Raw genomic sequence first — 9,829 nt, 5'->3', positions numbered from 1 at the left:
GCTCAGAGCCGATGTCTGATGTAATCTCGCTGTCCTCATACGTGTCCTGTATCACCCTCAAATACTTGTCTACCACTTTTGACTTCCTCATGCAATACCACAGTTCCTTTCTTGGCACCCTATGATGCTGTATATGCTTTCTGTAGCTCCACAAAGACACTGACCTTCTCTATATGTGACCATCAACTCTCTCAAAGCCAGCATAAAATCTGTAGTGCAGGTTCTTCGCCATAAAGCCATACAGTGCATGTCTTCTCCATTCTCTCCTGTATTACATACTCTCCCTTTTTTTTCCAACAGCACTTGAATACAGCACAATCACGCTTCCTGTGTTTCTGCTCCTCCCAGTTCAAAGATGGCAGCCATGGGACAGAGACGAGAGACGACACAAATTTAGGACTTTTGTCATGAAACAAAACTGGGTTGCGGAGCTGATACCGCTATTGTTTTGACATAACAGTGAATTAAACTGTCACCGCCAATGTGTCGTCGTAGGAATAGTTTAAAAGGGTTCAGAAATATGTTTTCCTGTGGGCTAAGCTAGCAAGCAGAGGTTAGCAAATAAATGAACTTGTCTCTTCTGCCACACAAGAAGGAAGCAGTTGCCTTTCATACAGTCTATTGGCATCTTATAAGGTGAGTTTGTATCTTTTTTATGATTGTAGAGACGCATGTTTTATTAGTAGGTACAGCTCGGTTGTTTTCATGAGTAAAGAACTTGCATTGTTAACGTTAGCCTTAAGCTCGGTCTTATTCTATGGTGAATAAATACGGGTTCGTATTTCAGTGAGGTGCTCGTGGCACGGCTCTCGAGATTAAGCGTTTATAAACGCTTACAGATTTTGTTTTCGCGCAGTCCTGTGTAAATATTCGTCTGCTTTGCTGCAAGTGGAGCATACAAGTCATGTCCGTACTTGCAAAATCAGATGCAGAAATCTTTCCTTTTCTTTCCCACCAGCTCAATTTCATCATGGCCATCTCTCAGTTCCGTCTTTTTAAGATCTGCACATGCCTAGCCAGCTTTCTTTCTTTCTTTAAAAGGTTAATATGCAGGTAAGCACAAATGCATTGTCCATTACAGCATGTATGAGACCTTTATCTTTACACTACTACGATATTTTTGAAAATAAAATAGGAGATATGGATTTAAAAAATATTGTTCTAGCTTTATGAAACTCACAGCAACTCACAGCATTTACCACGATTTTTGCATGCATCAGCACCACAACTAGAGATCCTTTTTTGTGCATGTGCTGGATGCAAGGTTGTCACAATGCACAGTAAAGAGATTTGATTGTGGTGTTCTGTAATGTGCAGTTTCTGCTTTTTATAATAATGGAGAGTTTAATTTCATTGTGTAACACAGGACTGGAAGGGGCCGCAAACTCAGTGGTGATCAAATAACTCTCCCAACAACAGTGGATTTTTCATCATCTGTACCAAAACAGGCATGTACTGCAGCAGTCATCAGCAACTGCTTTGAGAAGAGGCTGCCATACGGGAGACACAATTTTCTTGTTTTCATAAACAAATAACTTTCAGGCACTATTGTGTTTTTATTAGTTTATTTTTGTCTGCACAGCCAGAGATTGAGGAATGGAGCTCTTGGGATGAAGAGGCTCCTACAAGTATTAAGATTGAAGGTGGCAACGGCAATGTCTCCCCTCCACCCAACGATGTAGATGAAGAGCCGGACTACTTCAAAGACATGGCTCCCACCATCAGAAAAACACAGAAGGTATGTCTGCAACAAGTCAAAGCAGTTTGTGCCGTGTCTATGAAAGTGTATAACCCCTTTAAATTTGTCTTTTATTAAGTAAACTTCACCTGTGAGGCTCAGCTCCTTAATTGTGGTGAACTTTGACAATGTTTGCTGAGTATACACAATTATACCAGTGTAAATATGACAGAAAATAAGGTGAAGTGTAATAGGGCCACTCTATGTCATGGAATTTATAGTTTGTTTATGTGGTTGGCTTTTTTTAACTGAAGAGTCGTAGGTGTCATTACAATGTCAGAGATGGAAAAGCGGTTATTTTTGTAAATGAGGAAAAACTGTAATAGCAAAAAAAAAAGAAGCCGTGACTATTGTGTTTGACTTAAGCAAACATGATACAAAATACAATGAAGATGCGGAAAAAAGTTGCCGCTTCAAAGGGAAAGGCTACTATTTGTTTTCCAACTGTTTTAAATGGATCCATGCCACAGAAAATTCTAAGAATAATATTATAACTGTAGCTGGTGTCAGGCTACTTACGAGGGGCTGTTAATAAAATGTATATTCTATTAGAAACTTAAGAGTAGCATCTAGAAGTAATTTGCACAAACAGTGTCGATCTTAGTCTTTGTTTTTTACTCAGTTTAGAAATGGGCAGATGTAAAACAAGAGACACGCAGTGCAGAGTTTCAATTATGTATTCCATTGCAATATTAAAACTTTAGCTTTGATTTCCTGTAATAACAAGAAATGGCATCTAATATATAACTCTATTTGTTTGTTTTTAGCAAATCTATTTGTTTATTTTTAGCAAATTCTTAACTGTTGTCTAAACCAAGAAGCATGACATAAATATTCTGTAGGCATCCAGATACAGTAAAGAGTAAAGGTTTTGCTATTAATGCTTTGAATGCGATCAAATGTTTCTTGTGATCCAAACCCATGGCTTTTGATTGAAACGTCTTCTTTTGATACATAGCCTGATAATTCCTGCAGCCACTGATTAGAAGTTGTTTGAGTGCAGAAGTAAAGTGCTTTTAAAATGTTGGGTTTGTCATTTCTAGACATACAATTTTTGTAGTGTAACAGTGTGATTGCTTGAAAATCTCCCATTCTCAGCTTGTCCTTCCTATTAATAGTTGAGCAGCGATTCAACATTAACTCCTTTTACTTTGACTCTAAGCTCCTCTTCTTTTTTTCTGGTTTTCATATTGAAGATTGTGTTGAAGAAAAGGGAACCTTTGAACTATCTGGTGCCTGATGGCTCAGCAGGCTTCTCCAGCAGGTTGGCAGCCTCTCAGGATATGATGACTTTCATTCCCCCCTCAGTAAGTTACACTATTGTTGGAAGACTGTTTATGTTTTACACTCTGTATGCTAATAATTGTATAATTATGCAGGAGAAGTTGTTGGCCATCAAAGGAAAGCAAAACTTGTTTTTATCAGTAAATAGGCTTGTGAAAAAAATTATTAAAGCTGCAGGACTTGAATCTTAGAAAACCCAAATGTCAGAATGACTCAGTAAGCCTTCAAAAGAATGCACCAATCCCCTTCTCTTATTCCACTGATTCAGTAAATTTTGATGCAGTTTGCAACACTCTTGTGTGAACTGACGTTTATGATGTATTAGACATCAAAGGCTCCCGACTAAAATGTTATCATAGTGTTATCTCTGTATATAAGACTGCAAACTGTTAATTTCCACAGGCTGAACTGGGTGAAATGGACACCTGGCAGGAGGACACAAATGCCTGGGAGGATGAGTCTGATGCTGCCTGGGAGGCAGAGGAGGTGCTCAGGTAAATGGGTCAAGAGTTCATCTGCTTCTATATACAGCAAATACCAGTTTGCTACCTTAACTAACCAGTTATGACACAACAACAGGAACAAGGAGTGTTTTTTATGTTATTAACCATGTTAATATACAATTCCAACACATTGTCATTGAACCCAGATTTGATTGCAGTAAAGACTGAGGAATGCACAACAACAGGTTTCATGGCCACATACAACAATCTGTCTGTATTTACACAGAAAAACATTTTTTACAACACAACACAGTTGTAAAAGATTATTATTCACAATCCTTGTGTTAATGCACACCAGGTTATAGTTGGATTTCTTAGCTGTCATCTAAATGACCCCAAGTAGATGCCTCCTGTGAAATGCTGTTTTTTATTTTTTATTTTATTTTTAATTGTAATTTTTTGCAGACTAGGGGGAAATTATGTTAAACAAGAGAGTGATCAAACCTTTTATTATGCAAACACATGGGTCCCTTGCATCTCTTCCTCACACCTCCTACCAGTGAGGACAGAGGTGTCTAAACTGAAAAATAAGAAATCTTTGCTTCCAGTCTTACAACAGAATTTCTTAATCTTGGTGTAAAAAACATAGATTGTTAACATAGCTGGTTATTAGCAGTTAATTCATATTTAGTTCCTCTAGTTTCCTTTAGCTTATCCTCTATTACAGGGGTCTCAAACTCGCGGCCCGGGGACCACTTGCGGCACACGTCACCGGTGTTTGCGGCCCTTATATTGACTTAGAAATATAATACAGTTTGGTCCTTGAAGTTACTTTTTTTGTTGGGGAGTATTTATTTGTTGCTGAGTGCAATGTTAAAATAAGTTCTTTTATAAGCAGGAAATTATCTAATATGAAGGCAATATGGGCGGAGAGTACAAACATATGTTAGTTCAGTAAGAGAGTTATTTGTAAAGAGAAAAATTTTCGCTAGCAGTCAAAAACTAATGTGTACACTTATGCCTGCATTTTTATTTTGTTAAATATGAATAAAATTATAGCAGAAGACCTTTCACGCGTGTGGCCAGAAAGAGAGTACCAGAGTACCATTATGTGGTAGTTCAATGAATGGCTTCAGTTAGTTAAGAGTGAGGAAAAAGAATTGCGTTCACGTTTGCAATTTTGTCTTGTTATACAATATATTAAAAGGAAAAAAAAAAAACCCACTGTGTCTGATCAGGTGTCTGATGGCCACTTCCTTCTGCTGCAGAGGGGTGAGGTACTGCTCAGGGTTCGGAGGCCTGATTCCGTGGTTGTCACCACATGAATGGTAGCAGCCCAGACCTGCCCTTCTGTTGGGCAGACAAAGAGAGGGAGAAAGGGAAATGAGGTTGCCGGTGGATGTTTACACCTCGGAAAGTGATTATCTGTCATTCATCAAGCAGACATTTTTAAACAGCTGCAGAAAACAAACCAATTTAAAACTTCAGCTAAATTCTCCCCACAGAATGTAATTAGTCGGATTCAGAGTGCTGTCAGGGCAGATGCTCCCTGAAGCCTGGAATTACTGTCTGACACAGGATTACTGACATGCAGGCAACAGACTTAAAATCCTAAAATGCTGAATACAAGCAGCGTTAGCTAGCAAAGAAATCACCTTAGTGGAAAAAGCCTTGGCAAATGTCCCCTACATGTCCTCAAATAGGTGTGTCATCATGCTCAGAGAAAACTAATAAAAGGATTCCTGTCACCCCCCCAAAAAAGCTAGCGGATTTGGATGATATGCAAAGCAGCATTTAAGACGCTCTCTTTCACCAGCACGATATCCTAGCAACCTGGGTTACTCTAGGCTTTGATGCAAATATGCTGCATCCCTGCCAGAAATAGATACAGCCCTGGAGAAAGCAGCATGTGAGGGGGAAGCAATGTCACATGACACTTAGCCAGGCAGAGGAATGCTGACAAACCGCACGTCTTGGAGTGACAGGACTGGAGGATTATGATGCACTTATGGAAGCTGTGAGCATGGAAAACAGGGCAGATTCTGTGTCTGCACAGAAACTAAAAGGGTTGAGTGTCTATCGTTTGGACTGCTCCTGAGAGTGGATTTTTAAAGTGAAGGCTTATGCAGGGCTGAGATGCAAACTAGCGGAGCCTTTCAAATAATCTGCTGCCTTAAGCACCATGTTAGAAATTCAGTTTTAGCAATATTTAAGACTCAGGCAACTGTATTCTGTTGTATGAAAAATTTTATGACCCTGTTCTCTTTGCCAAAGCAAACTGCTTTCGCTCTAGTTGCAGATGAGCCAGAAAGAGAGTACCAGAGTACCATTATGTGGTAGTTCAATGAATGGCTTCAGTTAGTTAAGAGTGAGGAAAAAGAATTGCGTTCACGTTTGCAATTTTGTCTTGTTATACAATATATTAAAAGGAAAAAAAAAAACCCCACTGTATTTTCAGAAATATTTTTGGGTGTTTTCTTGTTTGTTTGGGGTTTTTTGTACTACTTGAACACTAAAGTGGATTGCCAATGAGATGACAGTGCCAGCAGTGGCCCACAGCTCATATAAGTTTGACACCCCTGCTCTAATAGATGGTGTTATTTGTTCAGATTAAAAAAACAAACAACAACATAGCTCTATAAAAGTATTTTAATTTTTCATTTGTTTTTATCTCACACAACTCAAAGAAGTCTCGTGAGCCCATTATGCTCGCCGTCTCTTGTCCTTGTGAACGGCACTGCACGTCAACAGTGGTCTCGCATCCGCTGCCGAAAGCTGCACTTTGGCATTTCGGTTGTTTGTGCACCTCACGTCTTTGTAGTTAGAACACGAGTGTACAATGTTGGGTTTTTTTGTTTTGTTCTTTTGGGAGGGGCAGGGGGTTATTGTTGTTAGTTAGTTTTTTGTTTTTGTACTGCTATTTGATGATCACTACAGATGTTCAGGTATTCACAGATTATACAGATACAGATGACTTTGTGGGAAACCCCAAACAAAAAAAAACTATTTCTTTGCTTCTGGTTTTGACTTCTCTTCCTATGCTTGCACTGATGTGGAAGATTTGTCTGAGTGATGACCTATCATTGAGTAGAATACGCCAGCCGGTACTCGCACCCTCAGTGCTGGTATAAAATGATACCGAACTGTGGCGACATCACTGTTTGCACACAACATCAATACAGCGAGAATAATGGGCCCATTATATTTCTTCTTGCAGTCATCACTTTTCTAAATGTGTATGTTCATTTCATGGCCACCAGATGGCAGTGTTTGATAATACTTTGTCAGCAGTGGCACAAAAAGCAGGGTTTTGTTTTCCCCCATTCTCAGCTGACCTAGCTTTTGGTGACATGCTTTGGTGTGACATCACTTCCTGTCACCTATTATTTTTATTATTTTTTTTATACTATAATTTTGTGTTTTGCTTTTGTTTTTTAAACAGACAACAGAAGATGGCTGAGAGAGAGAAGCGCTTCATGGAGCAGCAGAGGAAAAAGATGGAGAAAGAAGCCCAGAGAATGATGAAGAAGGAGCAGAAAATTGCCGTCAAGCTCTCATAACATTTTAAAGAGGCTCACTTTTGAGCAATTGGGGGTGGGGGAGGGGCAAAGATGCTAGCTCTGTCTTTAAAGTCACCAAACCTACCAGGATTCTTACTGTACACTACTCACATGTTAGCAGATTGTCCTCCTCCTTTTTTCCACCAGCAGCATTTTAGTGTGTTTTCCATCTGCAGCGGCATAAAACATGGCAATGTTGAGGGCAGCGGGTATTCTCACTCTTCATGTGGCAGGGTCATTTTGGTCTTTAAGGGAGATTTAAGGGAGATTTTGTTAATACCATCCAGATCATTTTAGGTTAAAGGTCAGAAGTGGCTTTCTGAGATAATGATTAAATCTGTTGGAAAATCTTCCATTTTGGATTTTCCAGGAACATTTGTAAATAAACCGGTACTTGTGCTACCTGTTGAAACATACACAGGGAGTACATTTCTCTCTTTTTTTGTAATTTTTACAACCTCAAAAGGCAAGGACGTCTAATTTATTTTATGCATCATTGAATACCAGTGAAATCCCTTGGTTTGCTTGATTTTTTTTTTTTTTAAATATTTATGTCTTTGTCTGACAACTGATCTGTTTGCTGTTTCTTTTCTTTTGTTTTTTTTTTTTTTAAATGAATGATGCTTTTATATTTCACATTATCTCCCTGTGCTGTATGGCCCTTATTTTGCTGGAAATCTGCATTAAAATGAAGGCTGGAAATTTTCAAAGTGCGTGTGGATACATGATGGTAGACTAGAACGTAGCCAATGCAGATGTTACCTGTGGGTTCCCATGGTAATCTCACTGCATCTCTCTGCCATTCACTCATTTTTGTCAGCCCTTAATATTGAAGGAGAATTTCCAGTGATCGATGCGTCTTTTTTTTCCCCTTTTATCTTGGGGGAGGAAATCTTACTCTGCTGTTAAATAGTTGATGAATTGTCTGCAGAGACCCAGTACTTAAAATACATGGGTCATCATCACAATGGACACTCATACAGTAATCTTGGCAAATAATAGGCTGATGGATAAACGTTTCCTAGCACATCATTTTAAGTAAGTGCTTCTGACTGAGCATCTTGTTATGCATCATTGTAATGAAATTCCCAGTCAGTGTTGTCATGGAAACATTGGCAAGTGCAGATACAGCATGTGTTCATCCATGACTTGTGATAAATGGTGCAAAGCAAGTCAAAGAAGACATATCTGGGTTAATATTATTCAATGATTTACTGACAAATTTTCTGTTAAAATTTCAATGATAAAATGAATATGAAAATAATTAGAGCATGAATAGATTCAAGAATGAAATTAAAAGCAGGTGTGGATTTATTTTCTTTGGAAATGCCCTTTCCCCGTTATTTTCACTGAGAAAGGCTGCATGTCATGTTTTCCTTTTTAAATTTTGCACGTCGTGATTTCTTTTTTTCAGAAATTAATCATTAAAATCCTGTTTTCACACATGCTTAATGGTAAAAATAGCAGTGGTTGAGCACAACATAGGACTAATATAAAGTAATGAGTCCAGAGTTGACAAATTGTATCTCTGCTGTATTAGACCTACACGGGTTTTTAATAAATTTTGATTCATATCTTTGACTGAAGACAATCTGGCTACGCCTGATATGTAAATAGTAAAATAACTCCAGCAACCATTGTGGGAAAGGTAATAATTTTTCATGAATACAACCTTTATGTTCAGGCTTTTTCACTGTCTATGAGTGTTTTTTAGGTGTCGGCCACTTGGCAAACATCTTGTTTCTACAGTGAAATAAAACTCTATTGGAAAGAGCTCTGTAAAATGTTACCATCAGTGATGGTCCCCAGAGGATGAACCTTACCAATATCTCACTCTGGTTTTTATTGAAATTTGTCAAGCTATTGGTGGAATTGCCATTACATTCCCGCAAAACAGAAATATGTATAGACTCTTCCCTTGACATCATCATGTTAAAATAAAATTGACCTAGAACTTTCTATTTTTTAATCTCCTACCTGCAAACCAGCCTCATGAAAAATGCTGCAAACTACAGAAGTGAATAAGGGGAGAAAATGCGACAAAACCTTGATGGAGTGACACAAACTTAAAGATTGTGTTAACGATTGCACTTAGTTGGAGATTATGTATCGGAATTTCAGGAGCAGGACCACGCCTCCAAACACTCGTTCTGGTTGTCATCTATATAGGTTCCCCCAGTTCTGCAAGCTGTTCATTCTCGTTTACGTGCCCCACCCTCCTTGTTCTCAATTCTTTAACTTCTTCACTTCTATTTAGTGCATGGAGATCTGCCAGGCCCGGGAGCCGTTGCTAGTCCCCTTCGAGGCCTTCCCCAAACCGCAGCTCAATTCATGTCAAAGCATTCATTTTTACCTACTAAAACGCTGTCAAACCTAAAATGAGGACATGGGCCCAGCTATTGAAATAAAGAAGTGGAGAATTTATTGTATCATAATACTTTCTCAAGTCCATAAATGTTAGCAATGTGGCTAATAGGCTAATGTAGGATGGTTACCATGTTGTAAAGCATTTCTTTTCATGATCAATCATTTACGCATTAGAGTCAAGCGTCAGCATGCATGAAGATTCCAGTATCAAAACTGTCTGATGCTAAACTGGCCTGTAGAAGGTACTGACGGACTATTGTCATCACACATCTGACCTCCATCATAATGATGTCAGTCCCATCTACCTGGGGACTCTGCCGGCCTGCCTGCCAAACCTCTCAGAGACTGACCCACTTTCAGAAAGGGAAAGTGCAGTCATCAGTCTTCAGAAAGGGGATAAGCTAAGTGGGTGCAGTCACATCCAGTGTTCTTTTAAA

General features: G+C 38.8%; 1 protein-coding gene across 1 annotated transcript; it reads left to right on the top strand.

Moving 5' to 3' along the window:
* Nucleotides 1–320: 320 nt before the first annotated feature.
* Nucleotides 321–7,735, top strand: ebag9 (estrogen receptor binding site associated antigen 9). Its single transcript, XM_082551460.1, has 7 exons — nucleotides 321–636; nucleotides 959–1,053; nucleotides 1,367–1,448; nucleotides 1,583–1,738; nucleotides 2,935–3,045; nucleotides 3,425–3,516; nucleotides 6,908–7,735. The coding sequence occupies exons 2-7, from the start codon at nucleotides 971–973 to the stop codon at nucleotides 7,023–7,025; spliced, it is 642 nt and encodes a 213-aa protein (XP_082407586.1). The 5' UTR covers nucleotides 321–636; nucleotides 959–970; the 3' UTR covers nucleotides 7,026–7,735.
* The last annotated feature ends 2,094 nt before the right edge of the window (nucleotides 7,736–9,829 follow it).

Source organism: Aulonocara stuartgranti (assembly GCF_965226115.1).
Source record: "Aulonocara stuartgranti genome assembly, chromosome: 11".
Lineage (NCBI taxonomy): Eukaryota > Metazoa > Chordata > Actinopteri > Cichliformes > Cichlidae > Aulonocara > Aulonocara stuartgranti.
This window is presented reverse-complemented; position numbering and strand designations above follow the sequence as displayed.

Bases quoted from the DNA above. Each gene is read 5' to 3' on its own strand.
- ebag9 (XM_082551460.1), top strand. From the start codon at position 971: ATGGCCATCTCTCAGTTCCGTCTTTTTAAGATCTGCACATGCCTAGCC. The intron at 1,054-1,366 runs GTAAGCACAAAT...TGTGTAACACAG, and splicing joins TTTAAAAGGTTAATATGCAG to GACTGGAAGGGGCCGCAAAC. The intron at 1,449-1,582 runs GCATGTACTGCA...TTGTCTGCACAG, and splicing joins CATCATCTGTACCAAAACAG to CCAGAGATTGAGGAATGGAG.